Below are 20,909 nucleotides of genomic sequence, written 5' to 3' on the forward strand. Positions count from 1 at the left end.
CCTTTTACCCCCCCTTTTTACCCCCCCCCCTTTTATCCCCTCTTTTATTCCCCCCCCTTTTACCCCCCGCTGACCCCCCCTCTTTTACTCCCCCCCCCCCCCCCCCCCCCCCTCCAGGTCCCGCACAACATCCACTTCCGGGAGCGTCGGCCCCGCCCCTCCAAGAAGAAGGGGGAGGGGGAGGAGGGGCCGGGGGAGGGGGTGGGGGAGGGGCGGGGAGCGGCGGCGGCGGAGCGGCGGAGGATGGGGGAGGGGCGCGCGGGCCGCGTGGCGCGCTTCCGCCCCTTCCACGACATCTACGGATACGCGGGGGTGAGTGGACCCCCCCCCCCCCCTCCCCCCAAAATCGGGGAACCCCCCCCCCCTCCCAAATTGGAGCTCCACCCCTTAGGGGTGCACCCCATGTGAGAAGCCCCCATGTGTGGGGGACCCCCCCCCCCCCCCCCCACCCCAAAATTGCACCCCTCCCCCACCATATCGGACCCCCCCCCCCCCCCCCAAATAGGGGACCCCCCCACCCCAGAATTGGGCCCCCCCAAAATGGGACCCCCCCCGCCCCCCAATAGGGGACCCCCCCACCCCAGAATGGCCCCCCCTCCATATGAGACCCCCCCCCCCCCAGATAGGGACCCCCCCACCCCAGAATTGGCCCCCCCCCCCCATATGGGACCCTCCCCCCAAATTGGGGACCCCCCATCTTTGAGGACCCCCCCCTCCCGTAAGGACCCTCCCCATGTGGGACCCCCCCCCTCATTTGCCCCTCCCCCCTCATTTGCCCCTCCCCCCTCATTTGCCCCTCCCCCCCCTCGTTTGCCCTCCCCCCTCATTTACCCCTTCCCCTCATTTGCCCCTCCCCCCCACTTGCCCCTCCCCCCTCATTTACCCCTTCCCCTCATTTGCCCCTCCCCCCTCATGTGCCCCTCCCCCCCTCATTTGCCCCTCCCCCCTCATTTGCCCCCCATTTGCCCCTCCCCCTCATTTGCCACTCCCCATCATTTGCCCCTCCCCCTCATTTGCCCCTCCCCCCATTTGCCCCTCCCCCCTCATTTGCCCCCCCCATTTGCCCCTCCCCCTCATTTGCCCTCCCCCCTCATTTTCCCCTCCCCCCCATCATTTGCCCCTCCCCCCTCATTTTGCCCCTCCCCCTCATTTGCCCCTCCCCCTCATTTGCCCCTCCCCCTCATTTGCCCCTCCCCCCATTTGCCCCTCCCCCCTCATTTGCCCCCCCCATTTGCCCCTCCCCCCTCATTTGCCCCTCCCCCCCTCATTTACCCCTCCCCCCCATTTACCCCTCCCCCTCATTTGCCCCTCCCCCCCTCATTTGCCCCCCACTTGCCCCTCCCCCCACTTGCCCCTCCCCCCTCTTGCCCCTCCCCCCCTCATTTGCCCCCCCCATTTGCCCCTCCCCCTCATTTGCCCCTCCCCCCTCATTTTCCCTTCCCCCTCATTTGCCCCTCCCCCCTATTTGCCCCTCCCCCCTCATTTGCCCCTCCCCCCTCATTTGCCCCCCACTTGCCCCTCCCCCCACTTGCCCCTCCCCCCATTTGCCCCTCCCCCCTCATTTGCCCCTCCCCCCATTTGCCCCTCCCCCTTCATTTGCCCCTCGCCCCTCATTTGCCCCTCCCCCCTCATTTTCCCCTCCCCCTCATTTGCCCCTCCCCCTATTTGCCCCTCCCCCTCATTTGCCCCTCCCCCCCTCATTTGCCCCTCCCCCCCTCATTTGCCCCTCCCCCCATTTTCCCCTCCCCCCTCATTTTCCCCTCCCCTCATTTGCCCCTCCCCCCCTCATTTGCCCCTCCCCCTCATTTGCCCCTCCCCCCCCATTTACCCCTCCCCCCTCATGTGCCCCTCCCCCCTCATTTGCCCCTCCCCCCCTCATTTGCCCCTCCCCCCATTTGCCCCTCCCCCTCATTTGCCCCTCCCCCCCGTATTTGCTAATGAATGAATGAATTAATGAATGAATTAATGAATGAATTAATGAATGAATTAATGAATTAATTACAGTCCGGTGTTGCTGTGCGGGTGGGCCGCCCTGCTTCCCCCGCTGCTGACCCTCAGTGATTAACGAGCTCGTTAATTAATTAGGGGCAGCTGTTCCTGTGCGGGCCTGCCTTGCTCTCTTGCCCCGCTGACCCTACCGAACTAATTAACGAGCCAATTAATTAAGGCCTGGTGTTCCTGTGCAGCCTGGCCCCTCACTCCTTCTGCTGACCCTAACAAACTAATTAATGAGTTAATTAATTAATTACGGGTAGGCGTTCCTGTGCAGCCCTGCACTGCGCTCCTTTCCCTGCTGACTTAACCACCTAATTAATAGCTAATTAATAAAGGAACAGCAGGGCTTCATTTGGTCCTTGCCGTCCTTATCCTGCTGACCCTAATGAACTAATTAATGATCTGATTAATTATTCTCAGGTGTTCCAATATGACCAGGCCTCACACTCCTTCCCCTCATGCTGTAATTAACTAATTAATGAGCTAATTAATGAGCTAAAAGATGTTGTTGTGTGGACCCACCCCGCACTGGCTGCTGCTGAGCTCAGCAGCTCATTAATAGCTCATTAATGAATTAATTAATTAATGAATGCAGGTGTTCCTGTGCGGGCCCGCCCCGCACTGGCTGCTGCTGAGCTGAGCAGCTCATTAATAGCTCATTAACGAATTAATGAATACAGGTGTTCCTGTGCGGGCCCGCCCCACGCTGGCTGCTGCTGAGCTGAGCAGCTCATTAATGGCTCATTAATGAATGAATTAATTAATGAATGCAGGTGTTCCTGTGCGGGCCCGCCCCGCACTGGCTGCTGCTGAGCTGAGCAGCTCATTAATAGCTCATTAATGAATTAATTAATGAATGCAGGTGTTCCTGTGCGGGCCCGCCCCGCACTGGCTGCTGCTGAGCTGAGCAGCTCATTAATAGCTCATTAATGAATGAATTAATTAATACAGGTGTTCCTGTGCGGGCCCGCCCCGCACTGGCTGCTGCTGAGCTGAGCAGCTCATTAATAGCTCATTAACGAATGAATTAATGAATGCAGGTGTTCCTGTGCGGGCCCGCCCCGCACTGGCTGCTGCTGAGCTGAGCAGCTCATTAATGGCTCATTAATGAATGAATTAATTAATGAATGCAGGTGTTCCTGTGCGGGCCCGCCCCGCACTGGCTGCTGCTGAGCTGAGCAGCTCATTAATAGCTCATTAATGAATGAATTAATTAATACAGGTGTTCTTGTGCGGGCCCGCCCCGCACTGGCTGCTGCTGAGCGGGCCGCGGGGCGCTGCGGTTGCACCCCATGACCATCGATGGCGCCATCGATTCCTTCGCTCCGTTCCACAACGTCAACTGCCCCAAAGGGTTCCTCTACTACTTCAACCGCCAGGTGCGCTCAGTAATTAGCGCCGCGCTCGTTAATTAGCGTGACTCTTAATTGCTGCTCCCCCGCTTTGGGGTTTCCCCCCCCCCCGGCGTGGGTCGCCCTCGGTGTGGGTCCTTCGTTTGCGTTCCCATTCATGGGCTCTGCTGTTCAATCGGGTTCTTGTTAATTAGGGTTCTCATTAATTGGGGTTCTCATTAATTAGGGTTCTCTTTAATTGGGGTCTCATTAATTGGGGTCTCCCATTAATTGGAGATTTCCATTAATTGGGGTCTCTCCCTGGCGTGGGTCGCCCTTCGTGTCGGTCCTTTGTTTGGGTTCCCATTCATTGTCTCTGCTGTTCAATCGGGTTCTTGTTAATTAGTGTTCTCATTAATTTGGGTTCTCATTAATTGGGGTCTCATTAATTGGAGTGTCATTAATTGGAGTCTCCCATTAATTGGAGTTTCCCATTAATTGGGGTCCCCCCCTTGCTGTGGGTCTCCCTTGGTGTGGGTCCTTCGTTTGCGTTCCCATTCATGGGCTCTGCTGTTCAGTAGGGTTCTTGTTAATTAGGTTTCTCATTAATTGGGGTTCTCATTAATTAGGGTTATCATTAATTGGGGTCTCATTAATTTCGGTCTCCCATTAATTGTAGTTTCCCTCTAATTGGGGTCCCCCACAGGCGTGTGTCACCCTTGGTGTGGGTTCCTCATTTGGGTTCCCATTCATGGGCTCTGCTGTTCAATCGGGTTCTTGTTAATTAGTGTTCTGATTAATTTGGGTTCTCATTAATTAGGCTTCTCATTAATTGGATTGTCATTAATTGGGGTCTCCCATTAATTGGAGTTTCCCGTTAATTGGGGTCCCCTCCTGTCGTGGGTCACCCTCGGTGTGGGTTCTCCTTTGTTTGCGTTCCCATTCATGGGCTTTGCTATTCAGTTGAGCTCTTGTTAATTAAGTTTCTCATTAATTAGGGTTCTCATTAATTGGGGTCTTGTTAATTGGGATCCCCATTAATTGAGGTCTCCCATTAATTGGAGTTTCCATTAATTGGGGTTCTCCCTTGCCATGGGTCTCCTTTGGTGTGGGTTCTCCTTTGTTTGCGTTCCCAATCATGCACATTGCTGTTTAATTGGGTTCTCATTAATTTCGGTTCCCACTAATTTAGGCACCCATTAATTGGGGTTCCCGTTAATTGGGCTTCCCATTAATTGAGGTTCCCATTAATTGAGGTTCCCATTAATTGATCTCCCCCCTTCACTTGGGTCACCATTGATGCGCGTTCTCTTCGTTGGCATTCCCATTAATGTCGTTGGCCATTTTCATGGGGTCTCGTTAATTTGGGTTCCCATTAATTTAGGCACCTCTTAATTGGGGTTCCCATTAATTAGGCTTCCCATTAATTGGGGTTCTCATTAATTGGGGTTCCCATTAATTGGTGTCCCCCCTTCACTTGGGTCTCCATTGACGCGCATTGTCATTCCCATTAACGTCGTTGGCCATTTTCTTGGGGTCTCGTTAATTTGGGTTCCCATTAATTTAGGCACGTGTTAATTGGGGTTCCCATTAATTAGGCTTCCCATTAATTGGGGTTCTCATTAATTGGGGTTCCCATTAATTGGTGTCCCCCCTTCACTTGAGTCACCGTTGATGCGCATTGTCATTCCCATTAACGTTGTTGGCCATTTTCACGGGGTCTCATTAATTGGGGTTCCCATTAATTTAGGCACCTGTTAATTGGGGTTCCCATTAATTAGGCTTCCCATTAATTGGGATTCCCATTAATTGGGGTTCCCATTAATTGATGTCCCCCCTTCACTGGGTCACCATTGATGCGCGTTCTCTTTCGTTGGCATTCCTATTAACATCGTTGGCCATTTTCATGGGGTCTCGTTAATTTGGGTTCCCATTAATTTAGGCACGTGTTAATTGGGGTTCCCATTAATTAGGCTTCCCATTAATTGGGGTTCTCATTAATTGGGGTTCCCATTAATTGGTGTCCCCCCTTCACTTGGGTCTCCATTGACGCGCATTGTCATTCCCATTAACGTCGTTGGCCATTTTCATGGGATCTCGTTAATTGGGGTTCCCATTAATTTAGGCACCTGTTAATTGGGGTTTCCATTAATTAGGCTTTCCATTAATTGGGGTTCTCATTAATTGGGGTTCCCACTAACTGGTGTCCCCCCTTCACTTGAGTCACCGTTGACGCGCATTGTCATTCCCATTAACGTCATTGGCCATTTTCTTGGGGTCTCATTAATTTGGGTTCCCATTAATTTAGGCACCTGTTAATTGGGGTTCCCATTAATTAGGCTTCCCATTAATTGGGGTTCTCATTAATTGGTGTTCCCATTAATTGGTGTTCCCCCTTCGCTTGAGTCACCGTTGACGCGCATTGTCATTCCCATTAACGTCGTTGGCCATTTTCATGGGGTCTTGTTAATTTGGGTTCCCATTAATTTAAGCACGTGTTAATTGGGGTTCCCATTAATTAGGCTTCCCATTAATTGGGGTTCTCATTAATTGGGGTTCCCATTAATTGGTGTCCCCCCTTCACTTGGGTCTCCATTGACGCGCATTGTCATTCCCATTAACGTCGTTGGCCATTTTCACGGGGTCTCGTTAATTTGGGTCCTCGTTAACTCGGCTTCTTTGTAATCTGGGTCCCCATTAATGGGAGCGGCCCTTAATTGGGGTTCCCGTTAATTGGGGTTCCCATGAATTGGGGTCCCCCCGCAGGGGGAGCTGCGGATCAGCGTGCTGCCGGCCGCGCTGTCCTACGACGCCCCGTGGCCCGTGCGCAAAATCCCACTGCGCTGCACCGCACACTACGTCGCCTACCACGTCGAGTCCAAGGTGGGGACGGCAACTGGGGGGACTGGGGGAACTGGGAGGACTGGAGGGACTGGGGGACTGGGGGGACTAGGAGGGACTGTGAGGGACTGGGGGACTGGGGGGACTGGGAGGGACTGGGGGACTGGGGATCTGGGGGACTGGGGGGACTGGAAGGACTGAGGGGGCTGGGGGGACTGGGAGGGACTGGAAGGACTGGGGGGACTGGGAGGGACTGGGAGACTGGGGATCTGGGGGACTGGGAGGGACTGGGGGGACTGGGAGGGACTGGGAGGACTGGGGGGACTGGGGATCTGGGGGACTGGGAGGACTGGGGGGACTGGGGGACTGGGGGACTTGGGGGGACTGGGGGGACTGGGGGACTGGGGAGACTGGGGGACTGGGGGGACTGGGAGGGACTGGGGGACTGGGGGGACTGGGAGGGACTGGGGGGACTGGGAGGGACTGGAAGGACTGGGGGGACTGGGAGGACTGGGGGGACTGGGAGGGACTGGAAGGACTGGGGGGACTGGGAGAGACTGGGGGGACTGGAGGCACTGGGAGGGACTGGGGCCACTAGGAATGGAGAGGGACTGGGGGACTGGGAGGGACTGGGAGGGACTGGGAACTGGGGGCTCTGGGGGGACTGGGAGGACTCAGGGTTTGGGGGGACTGGAGGCACTGGGGGATTGGGAGGACTGAGGAATTGGGGGGACTGAGAGGGACTGGGGGAACTGGGGCTACTGGGGGACTGGGAACTGGGGGGACTGGGTGGACTGGGGGAACTGGGAGGACTGGGAGCAATATGGGGTAGTGGGGGGATGGGGACATTGTGGGCAGTGGGGACAGTGGGGGGAAGAGGGACACTGGGGGGACTGGGGGACTGGGGAAGCTGGGGGCAATGGGAGAATTGGGCAGTGGAGGAACTGGGGGACTGGGGGGACTGGGAGGGACTGGGGGGACTTGGGGGACTGGGAGCTATGGGGGTAGCGGGGGGATGGGGATGTTGGGAGCCGTGGGGACAGTGAGGGGAAGAGGGGCACTGCAATGGGGGGACTGGGAGCAGTGGGGGAATGGGGCGTCACTGAGGGCAGTGGGGACATTGGGGGCAGTGGGGACATGGGGGGCAGTGGGGACATGGGGGGCAGTTGGGACATTGGGGGCACTGGGGACACTGGGATTAATGGGGGCAATGGGGACATTGGGGGCAATGGGGACATGGGGGGCAGTGGGGACATGGGGGGCAGTGGGGACATGGGGGGCAGTGGGGACATGGGGGGCAGTTGGGACATTGGGGGCACTGGGGACATTGGGATTAATGGGGGCAATGGGGACATTGGGGGCAATGGGGACATGGGGGGCAGTGGGGACATGGGGGGCAGTGGGGACATGCGGGGCAGTGGGGACATGGGGGGCAGTGGGGACATTGGGGGCAGTGGGGACATGGGGGGCAGTGGGGACATGGGGGGCAGAGGGGACATGGGGGGCAGTGGGGACATGGGGGGCAGAGGGGACATGGGGACGTTGGTGCCATTGTTGCTGTGGAGCCGTTGTTGCCTTTGGTGGCAGTGTTGCCATGGTGACGGTGACGTTGTTGCCGTGGTGACGGTGGTGACGTTGTTGCCGTGGTGACGGTGGTGACGTTGTTGTCATTAGTGCCATTGTTGCCATAGGTGACGTTGTTGCCATTGTTGCCATGGTGACATTGTTGCCATTGTTGCCATGGTGACATTGTTGCTATTGGTGCCATTGTTGCCATGGTGGCATTGGTGACATTGTTGCTGTTGCTGTTGGTGACGTTGCTGCCATTGTTGTCGTGGTGACACTGTTGCCAGGATGAAGTTGTTGCCGTGGTGACGCTGTTGCTGTGGTGACGTTGTTGCCATGGTGACACTGTTGCCATGGTCCCATTGTTGCCATGGTGCCGTTCGCCCCGTTGTTGCCATGGTGATGCTGTTGCCATGGTGCTGTTGTTGTCGTGGTGACGCTGTTGCCGTGGTGCTGTTGTTGCCGTGGTGACACTGTTGCCATGTGGTGACTGTTGCCATGGTGCCGTTGTTGTTGTGGTGACACTGTTGCCATGGTCCCATTGTTGCCATGGTGCCGTTCGCCCCGTTGTTGCCATGGTGACGCTGTTGCCATGGTGCTGTTGTTGCCGTGGTGACACTGTTGCCGTGTGGTGACTGTTGCCATGGTGCCGTTGTTGTTGTGGTGACACTGTTGCCACGGTGCCATTGTTGTCATGGTGCCATTGTTGCCATGGTGACACTGTTGGTGTGGTGACGCTGTTGCTGTGGTGGCACTGTTGCTGTGGTGACACTGTTGCTGTGGTGGCACTGTTGCCGTGGTGATGCTGTTGCCATGGTGACGTTGTTGTCGTGGTGACACTGTTGCTGTGGTGCCATTGTTGTCATGGTGCCATTGTTGCCATGGTGATGCTGTTGCCGTGGTGACACTGTTGCTGTGGTGGCACTGTTGCTGTGGTGGCACTGTTGCCGTGGTGATGCTGTTGCTGTGGTGGCACTGTTGCCATGGTGATGCTGTTGCCGTGGTGATGCTGTTGCTGTGGTGGCACTGTTGCTGTGGTGGCACTGTTGCCGTGGTGATGCTGTTGCCATGGTGATGCTGTTGCTGTGGTGGCACTGTTGCTGTGGTGATGCTGTTGCCATGGTGCTGTTCTTGCCGTGGTGACGCAGTTGTCGTGGTGACGCTGTTGCCATGGTGATGCTGTTGCTGTGGTGACGCCGTTGCCGTGGTGACGCTGTTGGTGTGGTGACGCTGTTGCCATGATGGCGTTGTTGCCGTGGTGACACTGTTGCCAGGATGAAGTTGTTGCCACGGTGACGCCGTTGCCGTGGTGACGCCGTTGGCGCTGTTTTGGCGCAGGTGTACGCGGTGGCCACGAGTGTGAGCAATGCGTGCACGCGCATCCCACGCATGACGGGGGAGGAGAAGGAGTTCGAGAGCATCGAGCGCGGTCAGTGCCACCGCCCGCACCGTGACCCCAAGTGTCCCCAACGTGTCCCCACAGTGTCCCCACAGTGTCCCCACAGTGTCCCCAGAGTGTCCCCAAAGTGTCCCCACAGTGTCCCCAAAGTGTCCCCAGAGTGTCCCCACAGTGTCCCCAAAGTGTCCCCAACGTGTCCCCAAAGTGTCCCCAGAGTGTCCCCACAGTGTCCCCAGAGTGTCCCCAAAGTGTCCCCACAGTGTCCCCAAAGTGTCCCCAGAGTGTCCCCACAGTGTCCCCAAAGTGTCCCCACAGTGTCCCCAAAGTGTCCCCAGAGTGTCCCCACAGTGTCCCCACAGTGTCCCCACAGTGTCCCCAACGTGTCCCCAAAGTGTCCCCAGAGTGTCCCCACAGTGTCCCCACAGTGTCCCCACAGTGTCCCCAATGTCCCCATATGTGTCACCACGTGTGTCTCAGTGTCTCCCCATGTCCCCCCATGTCCCCAGCATCCCATGTGTGTCCCCATGTCCCCATATCCCCATGTCCCCATGTCCCCATGTCCCCATGTCCCCATGTCCCCATGTCCCCATATCCCCATGTCCCCATGTCCCCATATCCCCATGTCCCCATGTCCCCATATCCCCATGTCCATGTCCCCGTGTCCCCACAGATGAGCGCTACGTGCACCCTCAGCAGGAGGCGTTCTCCATCCAGCTCATCTCCCCCGTCAGCTGGGAGGCCATCCCCAACACAAGGTGTGGGGCGCGGGGACGGGGACATGGGGACATGGGGACATGGGGACATGGGGACATGGGGACATGGGGATATGGGGATATGGGGATATGGGGACATGGGGATATGGGGACATGGGGACATGGGGATATGGGGACATGGGGATATGGGGATATGGGGATATGGGGACATGGGGACATGGGGATATGGGGATATGGGGACATGGGGACATGGGGACATGGGGACATGGGGACATGGGGACAGGGGGATATGGGGACACGGAGACACTGGGGGCATCTGTGCGGGTTGTCTGATATGGGATGTGGATATGGGATGTGTATGGGATATGGGGTGCGGATGTGGGATGTGGATATGGGGTGTGGGGTGTGGATGGTATGTGGGGTGTGGGATATGGGGTGTGTATGGGATGTGGGGTGTGGATGTGGGGTGTGGATATGGGATGTGTATGGGATATGGGATGCGGATGTGGGGTGTGGGATATGGGATGTGTATGGGATATGGGATGCGGATGTGGGATGTGAATATGGGATGTGGGGTGTGGATATGGGATGTGAATATGGGATGTGGGGTGTGGATATGGGATGTGTATGGGATATAAGGTGTGTGTATGGGGTGTGGATATTGGGTGTGGGGTGTGTATGGGATGTGGGGTGTGGATGTGGGGGGTGGATGGGACTTGGGGTGTGGGATATGGGGTGTGGATGGGATGTGGGGTGTGGATGGGATGTGGGGTGTGGATGTGGGGGGTGTATGGGATGTGGGGGGTGGATGTGGGATGTGTATGGGATATGGGATGCAGATGTGGGATGTGAATATGGGATGTGGGGTGTGTATAGGATATGGGGTGTGGGTTTGGAGTGTGCATGGGATATGGGGTGTGGATATGGGATGTGGATGGGATGTGGGGTGTGGATATGGGATGTGGATGGGTTATAGGGTGTGGATGTGGGGGGTGTATGGGATGTGGGGGGTGGATGTGGGGGGTGGATGTGGGGTGTGTATGGGATATGGGATGCGGATGCGATATGGGGTGTGGATATGGGGTGTGGATGGGATGTGGGGTGTGGATGTGGGGGGTGGATGGGATGTGGGGGGTGGATGTGGGGTGTGGATGTGGGGTGTGCATGTGGGGGTGTATGGGATGTGGGGGGTGGATGTGGGGTGTGGATATGGGATGTGTATGGGATGTGGGATGCGGATGCGATACGGGGTGTGGATATGGGGTGTGGATGGGATGTGGGGTGTGGATAGGATATGGGGTGTGGGTTTGGGGTGTGCATGGGATATGGGGTGTGGATATGGGATGTGGATGGGTTATAGGGTGTGGATGTGGGGGCTGTATGGGATGTGGGGGGTGGATGTGGGGTGTGGATATGGGATGTGTATGGGATATGGGGGGTGGATGCGATATGGGGTGTGGATATGGGGTGTGGATGGGATGTGGGGTGTGGATAGGATATGGGGTGTGGATTTAGGGTGTGCATGGGATATGGGGTGTGGATATGGGATGTGGATGGGATGTGGGGGGTGGATGTGGGGGGTGGATGGGATGTGGGGGGTGGACGTTTGGGGTGGATATGGGATGTGTATGGGATATGGGATGCGGATGCGATATGGGGTGTGGATATGGGGTGTGGATGGGATGTGGGGTGTGGATAGGATATGGGGTGTGGGTTTGGGGTGTGCATGGGATATGGGGTGTGGATATGGGATGTGGATGGGTTATGGGGTGTGGATGTGGGGGGTGGATGGGATGTGGGGGGTGGATGTGGGGTGTGGATGTGGGATGTGTATGGGATATGGGATGCGGATGCGATATGGGGTGTGGATATGGGGTGTGGATGGGATGTGGGGTGTAGATAGGATATGGGGTGTGGGTTTGGAGTGTGCATGGGATATTGGGTGTGGATATGGGATGTGGATGGGATGTGGGGGGTGGATGTGGGGGCTGTATGGGATGTGGGGTGTGCATGTGGGGGTGTATGGGATGTGGGGGGTGGATGTGGGGTGTGGATATGGGATGTGTATGGGATATGGGGGGTGGATGCGATATGGGGTGTGGATATGGGGTGTGGATGGGATGTGGGGTGTGGATAGGATATGGGGTGTGGATTTGGGGTGTGCATGGGATATGGGGTGTGGATATGGGATGTGGATGGGATGTGGGGGGTGGATGTGGGGGCTGTATGGGATGTGGGGTGTGCATGTGGGGGTGTATGGGATGTGGGGGGTGGATGTGGGGTGTGGATATGGGATGTGTATGGGATATGGGATGCGGATGCGATATGGGGTGTGGATATGGGGTGTGGATGGGATGTGGGGTGTGGATAGGATATGGGGTGTGGATTTGGGGTGTGCATGGGATATGGGGTGTGGATATGGGATGTGGATGGGTTATAGGGTGTGGATGTGGGGGGTGGATGTGGGGTGTGGATGTGGGGTGTGGATGTGGGGTGTGCATGTGGGGGTGTATGGGATGTGGGGGGTGGATGTGGGGTGTGGATATGGGATGTGTATGGGATATGGGATGCGGATGCGATATGGGGTGTGGATATGGGGTGTGGATGGGATGTGGGGTGTGGATAGGATATGGGGTGTGGATTTGGGGTGTGCATGGGATATGGGGTGTGGATATGGGATGTGGATGGGATGTGGGGTGTGGATAGGATATGGGGTGTGGATTTGGGGTGTGCATGGGATATGGGGTGTGGATATGGGATGTGGATGGGATGTGGGGGGTGGATGTGGGATGTGGATGGGTTATAGGGTGTGGATGTGGGGGGTGGATGTGGGGTGTGGCTGTGGGGTGCGAGCGGTGCTCGGCGCAGGATCGACCTGGAGGAGTGGGAGCACGTGACGTGCATGAAAACCGTGTCCCTGAAGAGCGAGGAGACCGTGTCCGGGCTCAAGGGATACGTGGCCGTGGGGACGTGTCTGATGCAGGGAGAGGAGGTCACCTGCCGAGGAAGGGTCAGCTCGGCCAGGCGGCACTGGGGGCAATGGGGGCACTGGGGGCACTGGGGGCAATGGGGGCAGTGGGGACATTGGGGTTAATGGGGGCACTGTGGGCAATGGGGACATTGGGGTTAATGGGGGCACTGGGGGCAATGGGGGCAATGGGGGCACTGGGGACATTGGGGTTAATGGGGGCACTGGGGGCACTGGGGGCACTGGGGGCAATGGGGTTAATGGGGGCAATGGGGGCACTGGGGGCACTGGGGTTAATGGGGGCAGTGGGGTTAATGGGGGCAATGGGGACATTGGGGTTAATGGGGGCACTGGGGACATTGGGATTAATGGGGGCAATGGGGGCACTGGGGGCAGTGGGGTTAATGGAGTTAATGGGGGCACTGGGGGCACTGGGGTTAATGGGGGCACTGGGGTTAATGGGGGCAATGGGGGCAATGGGGAGATTGGGGTTAATGGGGACATTGGGGACATTGGGGTTAATGGGGTTAATGGGGGCAATGGGGACATTGGGGTTAATGGGGGCACTGGGGGCAATGGAGACATTGGGGTTAATGGGGGCACTGGGGACATTGGGGTTAATGGGGGCAATGGGGACATTGGGGTTAATGGGGGCAATGGGGGCACTGGGGGCAATGGGGGCAGTGGGGTTAATGGGGGAACTGGGGGCAATGGGGTTAATGGGGGCAGTTGGGGCAATGGGGGCACTGGGGGCAATGGGGGCACTGGGGGCACTGGGGTTAAAGGGGGCACTGGGGGCAATGGGGGCAATGGGGTTAATGGGGGCAATGGGGGCACTGGGGACATTGGGGTTAATGGGGGCACTGGGGGCAGTGGGGTTAATGGGGGCACTGGGGGCAATGGAGACATTGGGGTTAATGGGGGCACTGGGGACATTGGGGTTAATGGGGGCAATGGGGACATTGGGGTTAATGGGGGCAATGGGGGCACTGGGGGCAATGGGGGCAGTGGGGTTAATGGGGGAACTGGGGGCAATGGGGTTAATGGGGGCAGTTGGGGCAATGGGGGCACTGGGGGCAATGGGGGCACTGGGGGCACTGGGGTTAAAGGGGGCACTGGGGGCAATGGGGGCAATGGGGTTAATGGGGGCAATGGGGGCACTGGGGACATTGGGGTTAATGGGGGCACTGGGGGCACTGGGGTTAATGGGGGCAGTGGGGGCAATGGGGTTAATGGGGGCACTGGGGGCAATGGGGTTAATGGGGGCACTGGGGACATTGGGGTCAATGGGGTTAATGGGGGCAATGGGGGCAATGGGGGCACTGGGGTTAATGGGGGCAGTGGGGTTAATGGGGGCAATGGGGGCACTGGGGACACTGGGGTTAATGGGGACACTGGGGTTAATGGGGGCAATGGGGACACTGGGGGCACTGGCGGCAATGGGGGCACTGGGGGCAATGGGGGCACTGGGGGCAATGGGGGCACTGGGGTTAATGGGGTTAATGGGGGCAATGGGGGCAATGGGGACATTGAGGTTAATGGGGGCACTGGGGACAGTGGGGTTAATGGGGGCAGTGGGGGCAATGGGGACATTGGGATTAATGGGGACACTGGGGACACTGGTGGCACTGGGGGCACTGGGGGCAATGGGGGCACTGGGGGCAATGGGCTTAATGGGGGCAATGGGGACATTGCGGTTAATGGGGGCACTGGGGTTAATGGGGGCAATGGGGGCACTGGGGGAAATGGGGGCACTGGGGGCAGTGGGGTTAATGGGGTCAATGGGGGCACTGGGGGCAGTGGGGTTAATGGGGTTAATGGGGGCAATGGGGACATTGGGGTTAATGGGGTTAATGGGGTTAATGGGGGCAATGGGGACATTGGGGTTAATGGGGGCACTGGGGACACTGGGGGCACTGGGGGCACTGGGGGCAATGGGGGCAATGGGGAGATTGGGGTTAATGGGGGCACTGGGGTTAATGGGGGCACTGGGGACATTGGGGTTAATGGGGGCACTGGGGTTAATGGGGGCACTGGGGTTAATGGGGTTAATGGGGGCACTGGGGTTAATGGGGACACTGGGGTTAATGGGGGCAATGGGGACATTGGGGTCACTTTTGGGATCTCTTGCGGGGTCTCATTCAGGGTCACCTTTGGGGTCCTGTTTGGGGTCACTTTTGGGGTCTCTTTGGGGTCACTTTTGGGGTCTCCTTCGGGTTCTCGTTTGGGATCTCATTCGGGGTCACATTCAGGGTCACCTTTGGGATCTCATTCAGGGTCTCCTTTGGGATCTATATTAGGATCTCCTTTGGGTTTCCTTTATGGTCACCTTTGGGATCAGCTTTAGGGGTCACCTTCGGGGTCACGTTTGGGATCTCCTTTGGGGGTCTCCTTTGGGATCTCCTTGGGGTCACCTTTGGGGTCTCTTATGGGATCTCCTTTGGGGTCACATTGGGGTCTCCTTTGGGGTCTCCTTTGGGTTTCCTTAGGGATCTCTTTTGGGATCAGCTTTAGGGGTCACCTTCGGGGTCACGTTTGGGATCTCCTTTGGGGTCTCCTTTGGGATCTCCTTGGGGTCACCTTTGGGTTCTCCTTTGGGATCTCTATTAGGATCTCCTTTGGGATCTCCTTTGGGGTCACATTTGGGGTCACCTTTGGGTTCTCCTTTGGGATCTCCTTTGGGGTCACATTTGGGGTCATGTTTGGGATCTCCTTTGGGGTCACCTTCAGGGTCACCTTTGGGGTCTCATTCAGGGTCTCCTTTGGGATCTATATTAGGATCTCCTTTGGGGTCACATTTGGGGTCTCTTTGGGGTCACCTTTGGGGTCTCCTTTGGGGTCACCTTTGGGTTCTCCTTTGGGGTCATCCTTGGGGTCACCTTTGGGTTCTCCTTTGGGATCTCCTTTGGGGTCTCCTTTGGGTTCTCCTTTCAGGTCACCTTTGGGGTCTCCTTTGGGTTTCCTTAGGGATCTCTTTTGGGATCAGCTTTAGGGGTCACCTTTGAGGTCACGTTTGGGATCTCCTTTGGGATCTCATTCAGGGTCACCTTTGGGATCTCTATTAGGATCTCCTTTGGGATGTCCTTTGTGGTCACCTTTGGGGTCACCTTTGGGTTCTCCTTTGGGGTCACCTTTGGGGTCATCTTTGGGATCTCCATTAGGATCTCCATTAGGATCTCCTTTGGGATCTCTTTTGGGATCAGCTTTAGGGGTCACCTTCGGGGTCAGGTTTGGGATCTCCTTTGGGGTCTCCTTTGGGATCATCCTTGGGGTCACCTTTGGGTTCTCCTTTGGGATCTCTATTAGGATCTCCTTTGGGATCTCCTTTGGGGTCACCTTTGGGGTCACCTTTGGGGTCACCTTCAGGGTCTCCTTTGGGATCTCAATCAGGGTCTCCTTTGGGATCTATATTAGGATCTCCTTTGGGGTCACATTTGGGGTCTCTTTGGGGTCATCCTTGGGTTCTCCTTTGGGATCTCCTTTGGGATCTCCTTTGGGCTCTCCTTTGGGATCTCCTTCAGGGTCTCGTTTGGGGTCGCCTTTGGGGTCATCTTTGGGATCTCCGTTAGGATCTCCTTTGGGATCTCCTTTGGTTTCTCCTTTGGGATCTCATTTGGGATCTCTATTAGGATTTCCTTTGGGATCTCCTCTGGGGTCACCTTTCGGTTCCCCTTTTGGGTCACCTTTGGGATCTCCTTTGGGGTCTCCTTTGGGATCATCCTTGGGGTCACCTTTGGGATCTCCTTTGGGATCTCTATTAGGATCTCCTTTGGGATCTCCTTTGGGGTCACCTTTGGGGTCACCTTTGGGATCTCCTTTGGGGTCACCTTCAGGGTCACCTTTGGGGTCTCATTCAGGGTCTCCTTTGGGATCTATATTAGGATCTCCTTTGGGGTCACATTTGGGGTCTCTTTGGGGTCATCCTTGGGTTCTCCTTTGGGATCTCCTTTGGGGTCTCCTTTGGGGTCACCTTTGGGTTCTCCTTTGGGGTCATCCTTGGGGTCACCTTTGGGTTCTCCTTTCAGGTCACCTTTGGGATCTCCTTTGGGTTTCCTTAGGGATCTCTTTTGGGATCAGCTTTAGGGGTCACCTTCGGGGTCACGTTTGGGATCTCCTTCAGGGTCATCCTTGGGGTCACCTTTGGGATCTCTATTAGGATCTCCTTTGGGGTCACATTGGGGTCACATTGGGGTCTCCTTTGGGGTCTCCTTTGGGTTTCCTTAGGGATGTCTTTTGGGATCAGCTTTAGGGGTCACCTTCGGGGTCAGGTTTGGGATCTCCTTTGGGGTCTCCTTTGGGATCATCCTTGGGGTCACCTTTGGGTTCTCCTTTGGGATCTCTATTAGGATCTCCTTTGGGATCTCCTTTGGGGTCACCTTTGGGGTCACCTTTGGGGTCACCTTCAGGGTCTCCTTTGGGATCTCATTCAGGGTCTCCTTTGGGATCTATATTAGGATCTCCTTTGGGGTCACATTTGGGGTCTCTTTGGGGTCATCCTTGGGTTCTCCTTTGGGATCTCCTTTGGGATCTCCTTTGGGCTCTCCTTTGGGATCTCCTTCAGGGTCTCATTTGGGGTCGCCTTTGGGGTCATCTTTGGGATCTCCATTAGGATCTCCTTTGGGATCTCCTTTGGTTTCTCCTTTGGGATCTCATTTGGGATCTCTATTAGGATTTCCATTGGGATCTCCTCTGGGGTCACCTTTCGGTTCCCCTTTTGGGTCACCTTTGGGATCTCCTTTGGGGTCTCCTTTGGGATCATCCTTGGGGTCACCTTTGGGATCTCCTTTGGGATCTCTATTAGGATCTCCTTTGGGATCTCCTTTGGGATCTCTATTAGGATCTCCTTTGGGATCTCCTTTGGGGTCACATTGGGGTCTCCTTTGGGATCTCCTTTGGGGGTTCTCTCCGGGGTCACCGCGTTTGGGGTGGCGGCGCAGATCCTGATCATGGACGTGATCGAGGTGGTGCCGGAGCCGGGGCAGCCGCTCACCAAGAACAAATTCAAAGTGCTCTACGAGAAGGAGCAGAAGGGCCCCGTCACCGCCCTGTGCCACTGCAACGGGTACCTCGTGTCCGCTATAGGGCAGAAGGTGCGGGGCTGTGGGGTGTGGGGTGTGGGGTTATGGGGCGTGGGGTGTGGGGTTATGGGGTGTGGGGTTATGGGGCGTGGGGTTATGGGGAGCAGAAGGGCCCCGTCACCGCCCTGTGCCACTGCAACGGGTACCTCGTGTCCGCTATAGGGCAGAAGGTGCGGGGCTGTGGGGTGTGGGGTGTGGGGTTATGGGGCGTGGGGTGTGGGGTTATGGGGTGTGGGGTTATGGGGCGTGGGGTTATGGGGAGCAGAAGGGCCCCGTCACCGCCCTGTGCCACTGCAACGGGTACCTCGTGTCCGCTATAGGGCAGAAGGTGCGGGGCTGTGGGGTGTGGGGTGTGGGGTGTGGGGTTATGGGGTTATGGGGTGTGGGGTTATGGGGTGTGGGGTTATGGGGCGTGGGGTTATGGGGAGCAGAAGGGCCCCGTCACCGCCCTGTGCCACTGCAACGGGTACCTCGTGTCCGCTATAGGGCAGAAGGTGCGGGGCTGTGGGGTGTGGGGTGTGGGGTTATGGGGCGTGGGGTTATGGGGTGTGGGGTTATGGGGTGTGGGGTTATGGGGCGTGGGGTTATGGGGAGCAGAAGGGCCCCGTCACCGCCCTGTGCCACTGCAACGGGTACCTCGTGTCCGCTATAGGGCAGAAGGTGCGGGGCTGTGGGGTGAGGGGTTATGGGGTGTGGGGTTATGGGGTTATGGGGCGTGGGGTTATGGGGCGTGGGGTTATGGGGTGTGGGGTGTGGGGTGTGGGGTTATGGGGTTATGGGGCGTGGGGTTATGGGGTGTGGGGTTATGGGGTTATGGGGTGTGGGGTTATGGGGCGTGGGGTTATGGGGTGTGGGGTTATGGGGTGTGGGGCTATGGGGTGTGGGGTTATGGGGTTATGGGGTGTGGGGTTATGGGGTGTGGGGTTATGGGGTGTGGGGTTATGGGGTTATGGGGCGTGGGGTTATGGGGTGTGGGGTTATGGGGTGTGGGGTTATGGGGTGTGGGGTTATGGGGTGTGGGGTTATGGGGAGCAGAAGGGCCCCGTCACCGCCCTGTGCCACTGCAACGGGTACCTCGTGTCCGCTATAGGGCAGAAGGTGCGGGGCTGTGGGGTGTGGGGTTATGGGGTGTGGGGTTATGGGGTGTGGGGTTATGGGGTGTGGGGTTATGGGGTGTGGGGTTATGGGGAGCAGAAGGGCCCCGTCACCGCCCTGTGCCACTGCAACGGGTACCTCGTGTCCGCTATAGGGCAGAAGGTGCGGGGCTGTGGGGTGTGGGGTGTGGGGTTATGGGGCGTGGGGTGTGGGGTTATGGGGTGTGGGGTTATGGGGCGTGGGGTTATGGGGAGCAGAAGGGCCCCGTCACCGCCCTGTGCCACTGCAACGGGTACCTCGTGTCCGCTATAGGGCAGAAGGTGCGGGGCTGTGGGGTGTGGGGTGTGGGGTGTGGGGTTATGGGGTTATGGGGTGTGGGGTTATGGGGTGTGGGGTTATAGGGCGTGGGGTTATGGGGAGCAGAAGGGCCCCGTCACCGCCCTGTGCCACTGCAACGGGTACCTCGTGTCCGCTATAGGGCAGAAGGTGCGGGGCTGTGGGGTGTGGGGTGTGGGGTTATGGGGCGTGGGGTTATGGGGTGTGGGGTTATGGGGTGTGGGGTTATGGGGCGTGGGGTTATGGGGAGCAGAAGGGCCCCGTCACCGCCCTGTGCCACTGCAACGGGTACCTCGTGTCCGCTATAGGGCAGAAGGTGCGGGGCTGTGGGGTGTGGGGTGTGGGGTTATGGGGCGTGGGGTTATGGGGTGTGGGGTTATGGGGTGTGGGGTTATGGGGTGTGGGGTTATGGGGAGCAGAAGGGCCCCGTCACCGCCCTGTGCCACTGCAACGGGTACCTCGTGTCCGCTATAGGGCAGAAGGTGCGGGGCTGTGGGGTGTGGGGTGTGGGGTTATGGGGTGTGGGGTTATGGGGCGTGGGGTTATGGGGTGTGGGGTTATGGGGTGTGGGGTTATGGGGAGCAGAAGGGCCCCGTCACCGCCCTGTGCCACTGCAACGGGTACCTCGTGTCCGCTATAGGGCAGAAGGTGTGGGGCTGTGGGGTGTGGGGTTATGGGGTGTGGGGTTATGGGGTGTGGGGTTATGGGGTGTGGGGTTATGGGGCGTGGGGTTATGGGGAGCAGAAGGGCCCCCGTCACCGCCCTGTGCCACTGCAACGGGTACCTCGTGTCCGCTATAGGGCAGAAGGTGTGGGGCTGTGGGGTGTGGGGTTATGGGGTGTGGGGTGTGGGGTTATGGGGTGTGGGGTTATGGGGCGTGGGGTTATGGGGTGTGGGGTTATGGGAGCAGAAGGGCCCCGTCACCGCCCTGTGCCACTGCAACGGGTACCTCGTGTCCGCTATAGGGCAGAAGGTGTGGGGCTGTGGGGTGTGGGGTTATGGGGTGTGGGGTGTGGGGTTATGGGGTGTGGGGTTATGGGGCGTGGGGTTATGGGGTGTGGGGTTATGGGGAGCAGAAGGGCCCCGTCACCGCCCTGTGCCACTGCAACGGGTACCTCGTGTCCGCTATAGGGCAGAAGGTGCGGGGCTGTGGGGTGTGGGGTTATGGGGTTATGGGGCGTGGGGCTATGGGGTGTGGGGTTATGGGGTGTGGGGTTATGGGGCGTGGGGTTATGGGGTTATGGGGTTATGGGTTATGGGGTGTGGGGTGTGGGGTGTGGGGTTATGGGGTTATGGGGCGTGGGGCTATGGGGTGTGGGGTGTGGGGTGTGGGGTTATGGGGTTATGGGGTGTGGGGTTATGGGGTGTGGGGTTATGGGGTTATGGGGCGTGGGGCTATGGGGTGTGGGGTGTGGGCTGTGGGGTTATGGGGTGTGGGGTTATGGGGCGTCGGGCTATGGGGTGTGGGGTTATGGGGCGTGGGGTTATGGGGTGTGGGGTTATGGGGTGTGGGGTTATGGGGAGCAGAAGGGCCCCGTCACCGCCCTGTGCCACTGCAACGGGTACCTCGTGTCCGCTATAGGGCAG

At 57.9% G+C, this 20,909-nt stretch overlaps 1 protein-coding gene across 1 annotated transcript; it reads left to right on the forward strand.

The window, feature by feature from the left end:
• Nucleotides 1-230: 230 nt before the first annotated feature.
• LOC136050946 (cleavage and polyadenylation specificity factor subunit 1-like) lies at nucleotides 231-18,570 on the forward strand. The gene is made up of 8 exons (XM_065740144.1): nucleotides 231-312; nucleotides 3,218-3,374; nucleotides 6,093-6,209; nucleotides 9,072-9,162; nucleotides 9,803-9,887; nucleotides 12,714-12,855; nucleotides 17,751-17,903; nucleotides 18,544-18,570. The coding sequence occupies exons 2-8, from the start codon at nucleotides 3,288-3,290 to the stop codon at nucleotides 18,568-18,570; spliced, it is 702 nt and encodes a 233-aa protein (XP_065596216.1). The 5' UTR covers nucleotides 231-312; nucleotides 3,218-3,287.
• The last annotated feature ends 2,339 nt before the right edge of the window (nucleotides 18,571-20,909 follow it).

This window comes from Cyrtonyx montezumae, unplaced genomic scaffold (genome assembly GCF_038088225.1).
Source record: "Cyrtonyx montezumae isolate F1298 unplaced genomic scaffold, pur_monq_1.0 scaffold_251, whole genome shotgun sequence".
Classification (NCBI taxonomy): domain Eukaryota; kingdom Metazoa; phylum Chordata; class Aves; order Galliformes; family Odontophoridae; genus Cyrtonyx; species Cyrtonyx montezumae.

Bases quoted from the DNA above. Each gene is read 5' to 3' on its own strand.
- LOC136050946 (XM_065740144.1), top strand. From the start codon at position 3,288: ATGACCATCGATGGCGCCATCGATTCCTTCGCTCCGTTCCACAACGTC. The intron at 3,375-6,092 runs GTGCGCTCAGTA...GTCCCCCCGCAG, and splicing joins TCTACTACTTCAACCGCCAG to GGGGAGCTGCGGATCAGCGT. The intron at 6,210-9,071 runs GTGGGGACGGCA...GTTTTGGCGCAG, and splicing joins CCTACCACGTCGAGTCCAAG to GTGTACGCGGTGGCCACGAG.